This window comes from Eleutherodactylus coqui, chromosome 5 (genome assembly GCF_035609145.1).
Source record: "Eleutherodactylus coqui strain aEleCoq1 chromosome 5, aEleCoq1.hap1, whole genome shotgun sequence".
Taxonomy (NCBI): domain Eukaryota; kingdom Metazoa; phylum Chordata; class Amphibia; order Anura; family Eleutherodactylidae; genus Eleutherodactylus; species Eleutherodactylus coqui.
This window is the reverse complement of record NC_089841.1, coordinates 44,518,919-44,536,471: the sequence shown is the minus strand read 5'-3', so window position 1 is coordinate 44,536,471 and position 17,553 is coordinate 44,518,919. Positions and strand designations below refer to the sequence as shown.

General features: G+C 44.7%; 1 protein-coding gene across 1 annotated transcript in view; it reads right to left on the bottom strand.

Moving 5' to 3' along the window:
• LIFR (LIF receptor subunit alpha) overlaps positions 1 to 17,553 on the bottom strand; it is an 88,789-nt gene that overhangs the window by 26,965 nt on the left and 44,271 nt on the right. Inside the window, exons 3-6 of the mRNA XM_066602406.1 lie at positions 6,470 to 6,578; positions 4,112 to 4,260; positions 2,939 to 3,102; positions 156 to 330 (exon numbers count right to left, since the gene is read on the bottom strand). Of these exons, the coding sequence (XP_066458503.1) occupies positions 156 to 330; positions 2,939 to 3,102; positions 4,112 to 4,260; positions 6,470 to 6,578 (597 nt within the window). The remainder of the gene's footprint in view (positions 1 to 155; positions 331 to 2,938; positions 3,103 to 4,111; positions 4,261 to 6,469; positions 6,579 to 17,553) is intronic.

The window sequence follows — 17,553 nt, the reverse complement described above, 5'->3', positions numbered from 1 at the left end:
TTAGTAATGCTTTCTTATACCGCCATACATATGGCATCCGATGGGACATGGCACCATTTTTTCTTACTTTTTTACTGTGCATTCCTACAATTGGACCCCATGAAAGTCTAGAGCAGTCAGACTGTTCTACACAATTCAGTTGCATCGGTTATTACCGCTGACTGTTTTGGTGGCGCTCCAGTCACTCATCCTTATTTCACCACTGTAGTATTCCTCATGGACGAAGCACCGGACCCTCACTGAGTGCGATACACAATTTAACGAGAAATCGGATGTCCAATTCCAGTGGAACATCCCACTATCAGAATTCCACTTTTCTTCCACAGTCTCCTACAGAGAAGAAAAGAAAGTCGTCTGAGCAGCGGATGAGAACTCGGCGCACGTAGACAATAATACAAAACTAAAACGCCAAAGTTTCTCATTTACATATGCGGAAATTACATTCCAAGGTGAGAGGTGAAAGGATTTCCACTACTGATGAAATATTGGACTAAAACAACTTTTCTCCATGTGCCCCTGAAATTAAAAAGGTATTTCTTGGAGTGGAGACCCCTGACGCTAAAGAATCTCCTACATAGACCATGCCAACCGTGGGATCTGAGGATCGCTTGTGACAGGCTCAGGTCCGAGGGCATTGGCCACCATAATTTGGGAAACCTGCATAAGAAATGACTGATAAGTCCATATTCGAGTAGTTTCATATGCAGGTTCCTAGGAAGGCCACATCCGTGGACCTGAGCATTTAGGTAGGCTGCGAGTAGTCTGCCAGAATGGGACTGAGCTGCAATAACAGACACAGCCCCAAGGATGGCTAAGTTTCAAGACCCCCTCTTCGAAGCATCTAGTTTTAAACCAAGACAAAAATAAGTCACCAATAAAGAACATTTTTGGACATTCTTTTATTCAGCCTTTCCTAAGTATTTGATCCTGTGATAGAGCTATCTATATATTATTTATTAATAATTGTATATATATTCTTCTTTTATGAATTTGAGACCAAGACTTCCCTGGTGGTCTAAGCTAGTATAGGGGTTTAGCCAAGAGTGGGTGTCTGTAACTGGATTGCCTGGAGGACTAGGATGTGGCACACTTCCTTATGGTCTAGGGTAAATGAGGGTTTAACATATCACCTTGGGATCCAGGGTATAAGAGAGGTTGATATTTAATTCTCTGGTGGGCTAGGGTACAAGACGGGTTAATAATTCTCTGGTCATCTAGGCTTCACAGATGGGTTAATATTTAATCCCCTGGTGGTCTAGGTTACAAAGGCGGTTTAATATTTACATCCCTCGTGGTCTATGGTACAAGATCGATTACTATTTAATTCCCTAGTGGTCTAGTGGGTATAAGGGGCTGCAGAGTAAAATAGAGGAACAACACCGGGTCGGCTAGCGCTTTATTTACCTCTGCAGACTCAAACAATGTATGCGGAGGTGCCCCTTCTCTGGCAGGAAGCTGAAATGATCCAGAAGGGATCAATGCTGTGCAGGAAACAGAGGGGACAGTGCTGCCCAGTCATTAAAGGGCTTGTCCCACTTCTAGCTGTTTTGCTGCAGGAAGCAAATAGTGCCATGCATTGTGCAGTGGTCCAGGTTGGTATTGCAAAAAATTCCTATTAAACTGAATGGGACCAAACCCGGCCACTACACAATGTACAGAGCTACTTACATCCTGCAACACAATAGCTAGAAGTAGGAAAAGCCCTTTAAAATCGTTGTCCAGTTATAAACTACTATTGGCCTATCTTTATGATAGATAATGAAGCGCTGCGGAATAAGTTGGCGCTATACAAAGATTTATTATTATTATCATCATCATCATCATGAATAGTAGATCGGCGAGGGTCTATCAACAGGGACCCCTACTGATTGGTTGTACTCTGGGCCAATGCACTTGTGCACCAAAATGATTTCTGCAGGAAGCAAACAGCTCTGTTCCCACTGCAGCAGCCAGACTGCCTTTGCAGGTCAAATTCCTATTAAAACGAATAGGAACTTTGCATGCAATTCCAAGTCTGGCCACTGCAATTACAATGGAGCTGTCTGCTTACTGTAAAAATCATCTCTGTGCACAGGTGTATTGGCCCTGAGAACAGCTGATTAGGCCAGTCTCACACGAGCGATTTGAATTGCGGATTCCGTGATGGCCGTCTGCGCGTATGATATGCAGCATTGACTATTGAAGTTTCGCTTACTGTGTTCGATCCACTGTGCATACGCAATTAACATTGCATATTGATGCAGATTCGTAAGCACGTTGCTAGGAGACCAGATAACAAATGCTATAAGGAAAGCAGGAATTTGTGGGCAGACAATCCAGGTCAGAGTCTGGGAAGCAACAGACCGCTGTCTGCAACCTCCACTTGTTCTTCTGGGCTCTCTCTCTACAAGAATAAGGTTTTTTTGTTTGTTTTTTTTAAATGGTTTATACTACTTCCAAAAAAAGTAGTATAAACTAGATGACCCTGCAGAGCAGAATCCCGTCTCGACGGCTCTCAGAACATCTCACCACAACAGCACAAGAGGATGTCGCCTAAGCGATAGAAGTGGGTTTCCAGGGGGTTGGGCAACTTTTTGATGTCATTCCCTGCTTGTGGTCTTTCTTCCACAAGGCTGATGCATTGTCATACGTGCAGAAAACCGACAGCATACGTGATCATGCTCAATTCACTTCTGCGAACATGCGTAGATCTTCTGCTCCGGATATCCAAAAGCAGAATCCAACTCGCTCGCGTGAGCCCGGCCTGATGAGGTCCCTGGCAACAGACCCAGACGATCTATCCTAAAGATAGGCCAATATAGTAGTTTACAACTGGACAGCCCCTTTAAAAGGAAACAGTTGGCAAAGAGTCTATAACTGCCCGCACTTCCCTCCACATTATAGACATATACACAATATTCTCTACTACAGAACTACAGCTTTGCACGGATGAACCTACATTTTTGACCAGCAGTAAGTTCTCTCCACGGAGCACATTCATCTCACAAGTCAGCTTCACCTCACTGATGAGGGAAGTAGAATTCACAGTCCACTCCACAGACAGCACATCAGCCTGATAGTCAGCGACCACGGAGTGGATTTCTGGGGGGTACGGAACGTATGCTGCAAGGAACAAGTACAAACAGTTAGCGGCAGCGGCTATCACTTCTGCAGTCTTGTACTAATGCTCCAGCTACCCCAACAACTGCTGGGCAGCCGGGCAATGAGTGATAGAGTAATAGCACCCCAAGAGCGGCGGGGCGCACCCTGTCCGAGAAAACAGGCGCCCGTTATATTCATCTCACTAATGAAATCACAAACAGCATAATTCTTCTAATCAGCAGAACAGACTCAGGATACAATGTGTCCGTGCGCGATTTAGACAGGAAACAGATTTAACCCATCCTCTGCCGCACAAGAAATATCTAATCATGTTCACACGCAAGCAACACGTAAATTAATGCTGTCCACAGAGCGGTAGCAGTCAATCTATCACATTATAGTGGCCTATAATAGGGTCGCTGACCCAGTGGGTCACAGATTACATGTAATGTAGCCTGCATGAATGTCCCATGCTCACTCTCGTGCCCCCCTGCTCTCCCTTGCACCCCCTCCTTCCTACTCTTCTGTGCTCAACATGACAACACCTCCCCTTCCCTGCTCTCCCATGCTTGTTATGGTGCCCCCAACCTGCTCTCCCATAGTAGTCATTGCATCCCCACCTCCACCTGCTCTTCCATGGTAGTCATGGTGCCCCGTCTGCACAAAGTCATGGCACCCCCACTTGCTCCCCACCTGCTATCCCATACTGTCCATTGCCACCACCTGCTTTCCCTTTCCCAATATCATGCCCCATCTGCTCGCATGCTAGTCATGGTACCCCCCCCCCAACCTGCTACTCCCATACTCATCATGGAAATTTCCCCCCTCCCCCCCAACTTTCCCTTCCCAGCTTCACATGGCACCCCCTCCCCCTTCCTGCTTACCCAAACCCCACCACCCAGCTTTCCATGGTGCCCCACCTTTCCCCAATGATGGCTATAGCAGAGAAAACCTGCGGGCAGCAAAGCTTCAGGAGTGTTATGACCCCCGCTAAGTGAAGGTGCTCATCACAAGGATGCAGGAGACTTACGAATATTTAGGTAAGACCTCTGAAAACGTGTCGATGGATTTCCGGGAACATCTTTGGCCTCTATGCTGATCTCAGACGTGGAGAACGCCTGAAACTCCACTACAAGCTCATTTCCAATTGTTTCGAAGCAGCTTTCTGGCATCTGGGGCCTGAGTGAGAAACAGATCTGCTGTGATCAGCGATCCCATCATGTTACAGGGTTAAAATCATGACTTTTTTTTTTTTTTTACTTCCACCATTGGCATAGCCGTTTTCTGTGAAATGTGTTATTTTCATGGGTGCCATCTCATGCACCACGTTAAAGTATGGAATAGCTTTTCAAAAATTCTAAGAGGAATGATATGGAAAAGTAAACAATTGTGCCATTTTAGGGGATATTTTGTTTTTACAGCTTTCATGTTGGTAATGACATTTTAACTTAAAATCTGTGGGTCAATACGATTAATACGACACCAAATTTATATAGTTCTATGGTTTGGAACACGTGGCCTGCTGGCTGAATCTGATTTTTATGTGACCGGCTCTCTACGTTCCCGGGAGGATGCAGCCAGCGCTTGGCAGATGGGGCGCCAGCCCAGGCAGTGGGTGCCACCTTGGATTCTCAGCTGATCAACTAATCCTGACTTGTCCTGAGTATAAGCAATCAATATTTTGCCTGGAAAGCCCCTTCAGGGTAGATTTACACGTGGCGCCAATGCAACGAAATGTCCACGGCGCAAAATCCGCACCACTTTGTATTGTAATAAGCGGCGTACCCACAGCTGATCTCCTCCGAAGACTTAATCTGTCAGCTTCGGTACCCAGTGGTCTGTACTGAGCACAGTGACTTTTCATACTGCAGGTAACTACTGTGGCCAGAGAGTAGCGACGGTGGTCACATGTTGTACACACCTAGCTTCAGGGCTCTTTACTCAGAGGGGATGCCAACAGTAGTGGCACATATCTGCTGTGGCAACTGACACGGTGTCATCATGTAATCTAAGACCTAGAGAAGAGTGGGTGCAGCAGTGCTGGATCGCCGGAGTAGACACAGGTCAGTACTGCCTTTATGTTATATGACACCTGTAGCCCAGTATTATTTTTGGAGAACACCTTTGATAAAGTATATAAATGAAGAGTTCTGCAACTTTCTAATATACTTCATTACTTTTAAAATGTGTTTGCTGTCAGTGAAGGCGAACACTCCAGTTTCCATTTAGAGGCAGTAACCCTGCACATGGCTAGTTCTGTTCTCAGCTGAAAAGTCAATATAGCTGTATCCAGTGTAGACAATGCTCTGTGAGCTAAACAGCCCGTGCTCCCAGACTGATACACTGTACATAGTTATGGCCCATTTACACTGGACGATTATCGCTAAAACTTCGCTCATCGGCGATAGTTTTAGCGATAATCGGTGTGTGTAAATGGGCGCGGGGCACCCGCATTTCGGGCTCTTTTCTCTGATCCTTAAAATCAAGCGAGCTTGATTCTAGCAATCAGTTTTATCAGTCTTTCTCCACGGGGTGGGGGGTAGCATTGTTTCCCCATGGAGAACAAAGGATCTGAGCACAGCTAATTAGGCTATTAGCATGCGCTCAGGGAAGGCTTCATTAACATACATAATTGGCATTTAAGTAGCTGAGAAGCTACTTGAATACCAATTATTTTTTAAGCAAAATACTCGCTCAAACTGTCCTTTGAGCGATCTTTGAGCATTATCTACTTGTGTAAATGGGCCTTTAGTCTTGCTGTCAGCTGAGCAGTAGATACAATTGTATCCAGTGTAGACAATGCTCTGTGAGCTAAACACCCCAGACTGCAGACTGATACATTGTACATAGCTAGTCCTTCTCTCAGCTGAGAAGTGGATACAATTGTATCCAGTCTAGACAATGCTCCGTGAGTGGAAGACATCAGTAGCAGCTGCACAAATTTCTACTACTGCATTACAATTGATCAGTTGAGTCCGGACTGTTTAGCTCACAGAGCATTGTCCACACTGGATATAATTGCATCCACTTTTCAGCTGAGAGCAGGACTAGCTATGTACAATGTATCAGTCTGGAGTCCGGGCTGTTTAGCTCACAGAGCATTGTCAACACTGGATACAATTGTATCCACTTCCCAGCTGAGAGCAGAACTGGCTAGATAAAGGTTGCCTCCGAAAGGCAACAGCAGTGTCCTCATTCACCGACAGCATGCATCTTGAGAATACAAAGAAATTAAAAACAAAAAAACATTGGAAAGTTGTAGAACTTTTTTATACAGAGATTGAGAGTTCTTGATATAAATCCTTGTTACATATTGCATAAAAACATTATTCACCACCTTCTAGGTAGCTGAAAAACAAGTCAATATAAAACATCTCTTGATTCTTACTTAGAGCAAACTTCATAGAGGATTTTCTGCTCCACAGGGTACGGGGTGTCCCATCGACAGAACAGGTTCTCAAGATCATGTGTCACGCAGTCGAGGTTCTGGAAGAAATCTGATGAAACAAAAACAAACCAGAAGGTTAGAACGTGTGTAGTCTTCGGTACAAGAGCAGATCGCATTTTTATATCACTGCATAACAGAATATCACCACCAGCCACTACAGATTACAATGTAAAGAGCAGCCTAAAAACATGGCTGCTTTCTAACTTTCTTTCCTCTATGGGGTGTCTAAATGACTAGAGCCAAGCCGCAATACCAGACACAACCAGTTGGACAAGAATGGTGCTGTTTGTTGGCTCTAATAATCAGGTCAGGTGTGATCGACCCTACTTTCCAAAAACAATTTGGAACGACCCTATCTAAATTTCCGTTCAAGTCAATACGAGTAAAAAGAAGAAAAAAAATGCACAAGAGAGACAGGAAGTGCGAGAGAACTAAAGAGAGAAATATCTAGATTGCGTGTGTGCGTGCATCTTCAATGAATCTGGCTCAGTGGTTAGCACTGAATCTTTGCAGGTTTAGGTTTCTAGTTTCAAATCTCATCAAGGAGAACGTTAGCATAGACTTTGAAAAACTCCATCCAGATGTTGCCCTTCGTCAGATTTTAACCTACAACTCCAGCACTGCAAGACAGCAGTTCTAACAACTGAGCCACCAGACTTCTCGTTTTTCTGCTCTGGAGTTGAAAAAAAAAAATACAAAAATCTTCAAAAGTCCATGCAAATGCTGTCTGAGAGATTTGAACCAAGAGCTCCAACGCTGCAAGGCAACAATGCCAACAACTGAGCCACCACACCTGGTCCTCCTTTCTTCTCTGTATGTTTCAGTTAGCTTTTTTCTCCGAAGTCCATGCAGATGTTGTCCCTGAGAGTCGAACCTAGATACTACCCCAGCACTGCAAGACATGAATGAAGGAAGAGAGGAAAGATATTCTCCTCCTCTAGAGAAGGAAAAAAATCAGGAGGAGGAAGAAGTTTGATGGCTCAGTGGCTAGCACTATTGCTTTATAACCTGCATGCACATGGTGTAAATGCTCTGTGTGGCAAATGGACAAAGTGTGGTGGCTCGGTGGTTCGCACTGTTGCCTTGCAACCCTTGAGTTCTAGGTTCAAATCCAACCAAAGGCAACATCTGGATGGAGCTTTTCCCAGTCCATGCTAATGTTGTGCTTAAAGAGATTTGAACATAAGATCCCAGCACTGCAAAGAGTGCTAACCACTGAACCACAATCATTGAAAACAGACACACACACCTTCCTTCTCCTTGCAGGGGAAAGCCAATTTTCAATTTCACCACAAATTAGGTCAGGCTGACCAGATCCGATGTTGCCCGCTGGCCATTCATGGCAAGCAACCACACTAACCGGGTCAGTTTTAATGAGATAACCTGCTTAAAATACAATTGGTTGGTTGTCGCAGGCGGTTTGATGGCGCCAGCTTCTAGGCTGCTCCGCTGGTAGGCGCTGCTGCTCTAGTGGTAAACGCATTTGATCCATGCAGCTTCTATTGGCTACGGTCCTGTTTGCATTTCTTGGATTGAACATGTAGTTCCTGGAAAGCGGGTGAAACATCCCATTACATATCAGCAGCAGATGTCGCCATCTGGTCCGTATGTAAACACATTCTTCACAGGATTAACCAGAATTAGATTTATTAAACGAGGATGACAATTCTTAATAGAAAATATGTTGTTCAAGTCCCACAAAATATTACATTTGACAAGCACGGAAAATTCCATAAAAAAACAAAAAAACAACAATTCAAAATAGCCGTTTTCTGATCATCTCGAATGCCCTAAACAGGAATAAAAAAATATTTCTAAAAAATTGGACATAACTCCAATGTTTGTTGAATATGGGGAAGTACTAGCTAACGAAAGATCTGGCAAAAAGGGGGCGGGCCATCTACATCTGTTTCTCTCTCTGGCTTGGAATGGCTTCCCCCATATAGCCCAACCTAAAGCTCCACCTTACTAGCTCCACTTCGCACTCCTCTTAACCCTATCTGCTACAGACTAATCCACCTTCTCCTCCACTACTATCCCCATAATGTGCGCTCTCCTGCTAACCTCTGGTTTCGCTCTAGGACTTTCCCTTCTATCCAAAAAATGCAAAACACAACTATAAGCCGATAGAAACCACATGGATTAGAGAGGTCGACCAGTCAAGCAGCAACTATCAGTAAAACATCATACACTGAATGGCCACTTCATCGGAGCTCCGGATACTCAGGATGGACCAGGAGTACCACATTTTGAATACAATTTTGCTTCTCTAAGGGTGCGTTCGGGGATCAGGAAAAGGAAATCCCTTGGCCAAACAGGTCTGTCTGATGATAGAATCGAATGGCTTTCTTTGGTTAGCGCTCGGCTGCCTGACATTTTACCTTATTATCTTCTGGCATTCTGTGCCAAATTTATGAATCTATAAAGGTTTGGCCTTCTCAACATCATTCTTAACTAGAGATGAGCGAACCTACTCGGCCACGCCCCTTTTTCGCCCGAGCGCCGCGATTTTCGAGTACTTCCGTACTCGGGCGAAAAGATTCGGGGGGCGCCGTGGGTGAGTGGGGGGTTGCAGCAGGGAGGGGGGGGGGGGGAGGGAGAGAGAGAGAGAGAGCTGCTACCCCCCGCTCTGCCGCGCCTCCCCCCCGCCCCCGGAATCTTTCACCCGAGTACGGAACTACTTGTAAATCGCGGTGCTCGATCGAGTAATTACTCAAAACGAGTAGGTTCGCTCATCTCTATTCTTAACCAATTCACCACTTCCATCCTGTAAGCATCTTTGACTTTTCTTTTGCTTTTGACATACCCCCAAAATCCTTTTTTAGGGCTTTTGGCCTGTGTTGCAAGCCTTAATTCATTATTCGTTTTAGCTTTTCTGACACTTGCCCTACAGTTTCTGCAGACTCCATTATTTTCTTCTTTCCATTTGATAAACATATTTTTATTCCTTTTTAACATGTGGGCAAGTTCTGTGTTCATCAATCCTGGTCTCTTAATGCTTCCCATTCTTCCTTTTTTTAAACGATTGTGCTTTGAGAATCTAATTTCTCACTATTTCCCAACCTTCTTGGACATTTCTGTCCTTAAGAACATCCCGCCATTGGATTCTTCCTATCCTCTTTCTGAGTTTATTGAAATCTGCCTTTCTGAAATCCAACCTTGAGGTCTAAGTTTTCTCAGGTTTTCCTCCCCTTTTTATCCAAAATTCAACGATATCATGATCATTGCCTCCTAAGGTCCCAGCCACCCTTACTTCCTCAACCATTCCCTCCCTGTTGGTAGGAATTAGGTCCCAGATAGCAGATCCCCTTGTTTTCTCTTCTACCTTTTGGAAGATAAAGTTGTCAGCAAGAGCGGATAAGAATTTGTTGGATCCATTACTTTTACCTGAGAGAGATTCCCAACAAATGTCTGGATCGGTAAATCTCCCATGATCACTATGCCATTCTGTTTTGAGAGCTTGGCCATCTGATGTAGAAAGAGTTCATCCCTATCTTCTGCTTGTTCAGGTAGCCTATAGTAAATGCCTATAATGGTGTCCTTTCTGTTGTTCTCTTCTTGTATCCTTACCCAAACAGTTTCTACAGAGCTCATCTGCTCTGAAGCCTGAATCTCTGTGGAGATGATTGTTTTCCTAACATACAACACAATACCTCCTCCCCTTTTATTAGGTCTGTTTCTTATAAATAAGTTGTATCCTTCAAGCCTTGTATTCCGATCATGTGTATCATTCCACCAAGTTTCCGTGATGCCTATGACATATTTCTCTTCCTGTGTTAGGAGATCTACATTGTGATTGGATCGAGCGCCAGCCAATCACAGCTGGCACTCGATAAACCAATCACAGCCAATCAGTGCTGTCATTAACTGAATGGTTGTGAATGATCGAGTGCTAACTGTGATTGGCTGGTGCTCGATCTAATCACAGCGCTTCTTCACCCAGCTCTGACAGTGAGGGAATTCAAAACAGAGCCAGGGAGATGACAGCAAGGAGAAGTCGGAAGCAGCTTGCCGCATTGCCGGGAAAAGCATCGCGCCAGGGACACAGATGCCTGCTGAGAGGTGAGTATTGCGGGTTTTTTTTTACCTCACTCGAGTATAAGCCTAAGGGGGCTTTTTCAGCACAAAAAAAAATGCTTATACTCGAGTATATATGGTAATTCTCCTCGTTTGTTCCCCATGCTTTGTGCATTTGTGTAAAAACATATTAGTTTGTGATTGGTGTCTCTTGCTCCTCTACTTTCCTACTGAAATTTTTTTGTTCTCCCCTTTCACTTCTAATAGCGAGGTTCTCAATTGTACAAGTTAGCTGTATATTTTGGCCTGGCCTTTTACTTCCCTTCCCATATTGTTCTAGTTTAAAGCTCTCCTGATGTGTAGCAAGGCACCTGCCAAATTAATGCTTACTAGAGATGAGCGAGCACCAAAATGCTCGGGAGCTCATTATTTGAGCTAAGCTTTTTGAAATGCTCGAGAGCTCTGTTCGGGTAACAAACCCCATTGAAGTCAATGGGAGACTCAAGCATTTTTCAATGGACCCGCCAGGTGTTGAGCATACCTCTCTCTCGCTCTCTGACACATCTTTGATTTGTGCCCCTGGAAGACAGCAGACCTCTGGTGAGGTTATGTCAGGTCTGCAGACAGCGGCCTCTGTTCCCCTCAATAGGGAATCCCCTACAACCAGCACTCTTCTTCACAACAACACTTCTCCTTCCAAGAGGATTCTGAGTGCTTACCGGACTGTCCTTTGCAGGCAAAATGATTTCTTGCTGTACCTCTTCATTCTTCTCCTATGTCCACTTATGAACTTCTAAAGGTCAAGAATTCTTGTGACGATACATAACCTATAAGATGCTACCAAGTGTAAAACTTCACTCTAGCAATATCCTCAGAACAGCTAAACCTGGCTAAGCCCAGCAATCGTTCCACACAGTGACTCTTCATTCTTCCCAGAATGCACCTGGAATATGCAAAGTGCATTCCAGGAGCTCCATTCTCTGGGTCCTGTCACCTACCCCTATGTGACATCATTATAAGAGGAAATGCCCTCCTTGTCTGTTGTGATCAGGGGTTAATGGTTCCTGTCCTCATCTTGATCCCTTGGGCATAGTGAGCCTGCGACCAGCATGACAATGAATCGCCAAGTGGCCAAAACTATTTCAAGCTGTAAAGTTTCAATCAGCAAAAAGCCAAACCGAAATCAGTACTAGGAATAAAACTTAAAAAGTTTTTCTTTTCTTTCGACGATCCAACGTTTTTTACACTTTTGCCAAATATCACTTATGATTTACGACACGCCGGGGGTCTTGGAGCTTTAATACTCTTCCTTAGATCAACACTTTAATGCCTGTTTATTTGAGCAAGACTTGAAGCTGTCACCGCGGCTCAATGCAGAGCATATTTCTCCACCATTAATAACTGCGGTCAAAGCCAAAGTCTGGCGAGAAGAAAGCTGAACAGTCCATCTGCAAAATAACCGGAGAAGCCGGTAAACCTTCAGCCTCAGTGAGTCAGCTGTGACAGGTCCACATTTATAGCGACCATATGACCGCTAGATCCGGACCCCCAGATGTTCATGGGAACCTAACTTTTATGACTATAGTACCCTATGAAGGTCTACGTTCTAGGCTCCAGTACGGTCGTATGATGGGGACCTAAACCCCTTAGTGACGCAGCTTATTTAGGACCTACAATGATTTGCACCTCATAGCAACTACTACCCATATCATCATGACTCTAGCTATAGGCATTGTATAGAACCATTGGTTCGGAGTTGCAATGTGCCCACTATATGGCACTATTACGATATGTACACACATTATGGCATTATTTGGAAGGCATTGTGCAAGTACTACTATCCATTAAAAATATGGACGGCCTCATAGAAAAGATCCCACACCATGAAGATTTTGTCACCATATTATGCAGTTTCCAGCCTACATTCAGACATACAAGTTATGCAAATTGTTGCCATTTGGGGCAAATCACATGATCTGAGAGCATAATAAAAGCCAAAAACAAGCCTATGAAATGAACTTTGGAAACCTCATGCCCACGGAAACTGCTTTGTGTTGTTGATTTTAGTGCATGGATAAAGATTAAGGGTTGAAGATGCCTCCAAGACGCAGTAGAGAGCCAATTCATTAAATGGACAAGTTTACTGAAGGTTTCATCATAGGGCTGTATACTGCATTGCATCATGGCAGAAGGATGCCATAATTGACTCAAGTGGGTCAAATTTGGAGAGTGTGGTTACTGCGGAGCTGTGGCGAAGGAGCAGCTCCGTCCAATCGGACAGCGAGGCTTCTCACGAAACCCATACCATTTTGCTTGTAACTCGCAGGGGAGCCACGTGAGACCAGACGGGAGCCTCCATAACAACACAGTCATCATCTGCATGGCTACATGGAGTATGCAGCCTCTTCTCCCTCGTCTGGTCCAGCAAAGCAAGAAGAATGGAGTCTGAGGGGCAACCCGATCCAATGGTAAGTGACCAAGCAACTTTTACGGCATCCCGTTAACTAAACACATTTATTACCAACACCCCAATGGCAGCCATGCTGAAAACTCTACAGATCTCATCGCAATCTAATTTGAACTCACTCAACCAATAAATGTAGCCATTGCTGAAGCAGAGAAAAGAATTAGCCACGTAGAGACTAAATTGGCGGAATTTGAAACGTCACATAACCTCATTGACACACACGGAGCTGGAATCAGCGTTAGACCGACTCAGAGCCAAGGTGGCGGACTTGGAAGACAGGTCATGCCCTAACAAGGTTAAATTTTGAGGGATCCAGAAACTATTTCTGTCCCGAAACTGAAGCAATACCTGCCAAATCTTATGAAAACATTACGGCTGGAGTGCCCCCTACAGGATTTCATAATAGATAGGGTATGTAGACTCTCTTGCCCCAACCACCTGGCAGATGATATACCAAGAGACGTTCTAGCACATGTCCACTTCTTCCATGTGGAAGAGAAACTCCTGAAGACCGCCAGGAAACAGAGCCCACAGCCTGCGCCAAACCAATCACTGTCTTTGTATACAGACATGTTTGTGGCAACCTCAGCACAAAAGGCGACAACTACTTCCTGTAACTACAACCACGAAATCCTGTACAAGTGGGGATTTCCTGTCCGTCTTCTGATGACCTACTACACCACTGGGAGATGGGATCAACTTCTTACGACAAGGTCTCTGCCCACTAAAAAGACTTTTCATCCATGTGTCGGCAGAAGGGTACTCAGTGACACCCCGTAAATCAGTTCATTGCTAAATAAGTGCGCCCTGCCGGTGTGAAACAATAGAACACTCTAGAAGCACCTGAGAACTTGTACCTCGACACATGAAGCTCTGGAAGAGAAGTTAAAGGGGTTGTCCCGCGCCGAAACAGGGTTTTTTTTTTTTTTAACCCCCCCCCCCCCCCCCCGTTCGGCGCGAGACAACCCCGATGCAGGGGTTAAAAAAAAACACACCGGGTAGTACTTACCCGAATCCCGGCGTCTTCATACTCACCTGCTGAAGATGGCCGCTGGGATCCTGTCTCTCTGTGGACCGCAGGGCTTCTGTGCGGTCCATTGCGGATTCCAGCCTCCTGATTGGCTGGAATCGGCACGTGACGGGGCGGAGCTACACGGAGCCGGCATTCTGCACGAGCGGCCCCATTGAAGACATCAGAAGACCCGGACTGCGCAAGCGCGGCTAATTTGGCCATTAGAGGCCGAAAATTAGTCGGCACCATGGAGACGAGGACGCCAGCAACGGAGCAGGTAAGTATAAAACTTTTTATAACTTCTGTATGGCTCATAATTAATGCACAATGTACATTACAAAGTGCATTAATATGGCCATACAGAAGTGTATAGACCCACTTGCTGCCGCGGGACAACCCCTTTAAGTATTCTTCACTTTCAGCTTCGTGAAGATCTGTTTGCCGTTAATGTTTTCTTTGTCAATTACCAGGTTCATCTGCTGGCTTATCTGGCACTTTCTGGATCCTCCTAGGAGGACGTCTCTAAACCACCTTGACAGTATGAGAAGCTACGTATATTTATTTACTGTCAGTTATGGTGATTAAGGTAGTATCGCTAATTGGTAATCTGCTGGAGACCACAATACACCTTTTTATGAATCTCACTAATGGACTTTAAACCTGCAGATACATCTTTTTTAAGGCGCTGGCCTGGCTAATTGCTGACAGCCAGGCTCCTGCTCAAACCACCAGGAACAGGGAAACCTCAGATCCTGGCAGTCTAACCCTTACATGCCACAATCAATAGCAACTGCAGCATGTAAGCAGGTGACATACATCGGTACACCACAATGCGATCACAAAGTACCATGTGCCATGTAACGCAGCCTATTAGGCTCTGCCTTATGCAGGGTCTAATAGGCTGCTATCATGGGCTTAGTAGAATGCACTACATAAGTAATGTAGTGTACTCTTCTAGTGATCGAGCAAATCGCATCTTCAAGCCCACTTTGGAGACTAAAAAAAAAAAAAAAAAAAGTATTAGACCCCCTGTCCATGCGCGTGATTTTGTGTGATCACGCTGTTTGAAGCTTTCCATAGCATCTCTATGGAAAGCGCTGGCCCCCTGTCCATGAGCGGAAAACCATTGCGATTCTCTGCTTGTGGCTGGCAATTTGCAGCATGTTGCGAATTGCCGAGATTCTCTGTGGTCAGCCATCTGTCAGATAGGCTGACAGCGGAGAGCAGTCTGCCGACGCCTGCTCCCGGGCGGCGGCTCCTGCGACTGAGAATCGCTGCGGGATACCGCAACGCCCGTGGACAAGGGGACTAAAGAAAAAAATTCAATGACGTTTCTATTGATTTTTGGATTGCTTATTATTGCATACATAGCTCAAACTGATACCTATAAACACACAACTCTTCCACCGAAAAACAAGTCCCCACAGAGCTCCGCTGCCAGAAAAATAAAAATGTTCTGGGTCTTAGAATGCAACAATGTATTGTTTTTATCTAAAAAAGTGTTTCTATTGTGCAAAATTAGTTTAAAAAAAAAAAAAAAAATCTCCATAAACCTGGTATTGCAGTAATCATGCTGATCCAAATAAGAAAGTTATGATATTTTTACTGAATTGTGAAAAAAAAACAAAAAAAACCCCAAAACAATGGCGTAATTTTTAAACTTTATTCCCCCAATCTCCGCTTCCAAGAAATGTCATAAAAGTTCTACAATACATCGTATGTACCCCAAAATGGTGCCATAAAAAACAAAAACACAATTCACAATTAGTGCCACTAAAAACAAGCCATAAAAAAAATTCTATCATGTTTCAACATATTCAAGAAAATAAATTAAGAATCGACACACAAGAACCTTAAGTCTAGAAGTCAGAAGTACTACGGATGAGATTTAAAATAAATGCGCTTACTATACAGAGGGAGCTCGGGTCAGACTACCCCCTTAACCCTTTCCAATCCGCTGTCTGACGCCTGAAGACATTCTGATTGAAGGCTGTACAGCTCCGATGTCTGAAGAGGTCTGGTAGGGTATTCTTACTGTATATAACTGGCAGCTCTGTTGTCGGGGGCCTCTCCGGCATGTCACATACCGCAGTACTGGCTCTAGCCAGCAGATGGCGCCATTGTATAATGGCAGAAAGAGAGAACCCCCTAGGAAACTCTGAATCCAAAATTGGATTGCAAAGGGTTAATTCAGATACGCCAAATTGACAACACCGTTTCTTAGGAGTCCACGTCCATAGCATTTGGGTAAAGAACATTTTTTTGTTTTTCTTTATTAGTGGTATGTGACAGGTATTTAGAAATTAAAAAAAGATAAGTGGGTTGCAGCGCGTTTCGGAGGAACCAAATACCTCCTTATGGTAACTATGGTTCTTTACCCAATTACTATGGGCATGGACTTTTAAGAGATGGCGTTGAGGCTTTGGCGTATCTGGATTAAGGAGGTGCTCTTGCATGGGCCCCCTGTAAAGTAAATACAAGCATCTTTAGTGCTTTCCCCGAAGCGCTGTGACTTAATTTCTCTTTTTGGTTTCTGCCTATACCGAACAGAAATTCATTTCAGACATCCCGCTGATGCTCTTCCCTGTTGGATGTCCTCAGCCAGGAGGGGCCCATTTGGGGAGATTGAATTGTCGGGCTACCTTGGGGTGTAATGGCCTGCCCTCAACTGCGTAGACCTGTCATACCAGGTGAGTCACCTCCAATTTGTAGATTTGATTTTTGTTTGAGTCTAAACCTCTGGAGTGCCGCCCTTGTATATGGTGGAAGGAAGAACTCTCTGATGTTTGGCAAACAATGCATAATCTCCAAGAGGACCTACGCCTCCTACTCCAATGTCCACAATAGCCAAGTGCGGATTGACATGTTCATACTCCATACAAATCCATTACTACATTCTCAGGAATAGGCGAGAGAGAAATTCACTTGATCTGACAATGCCGAGATCTCGGACCATAGTGGAACAATACAACCAAGTGCCAACATATGTATGGAGTAGCAATAATGGTTTTCTCTCATTTAAGACATAGGAGCAATTTAGAGAGATACTTAAAGGGGTTTTCTGGTCCAAAATACTACTGATGACCTATCGGCAGGATAGGTCATCAATAGTTGATAGTCCGGGGTCCGCAGCTCATACACAGAGGTCGGAGCAAAAGACTCCGCGCCGACCTCCCATGTAGTGGCCGGCGATGGTAACTGCAGGTACGGCTCTCATTGATTTCCAGGGCATATCCAACACGTTTTCCCAGCAGTATAACGTTCAGTCCCACACAGCAAACATCAGCAGGCATGTTCTACAAGGTATCCAGGTGATTCTTTGGCCTGCACGACCCCAATGCCTCCAATCAAGACTCTGAGGGACACCACTGGATGTAGAGTGATTGCTCTGTCACGTAATGAAGAAGAACCATGGACTGTGGTCAATACTACATGGTCAGCACCCCAGGACCGGACTCCAGCATTCACTGAATCAATGCCACACCGCGCTTATGTCTATTTGTCTATTGCCCAACATGGTGGCCCCAC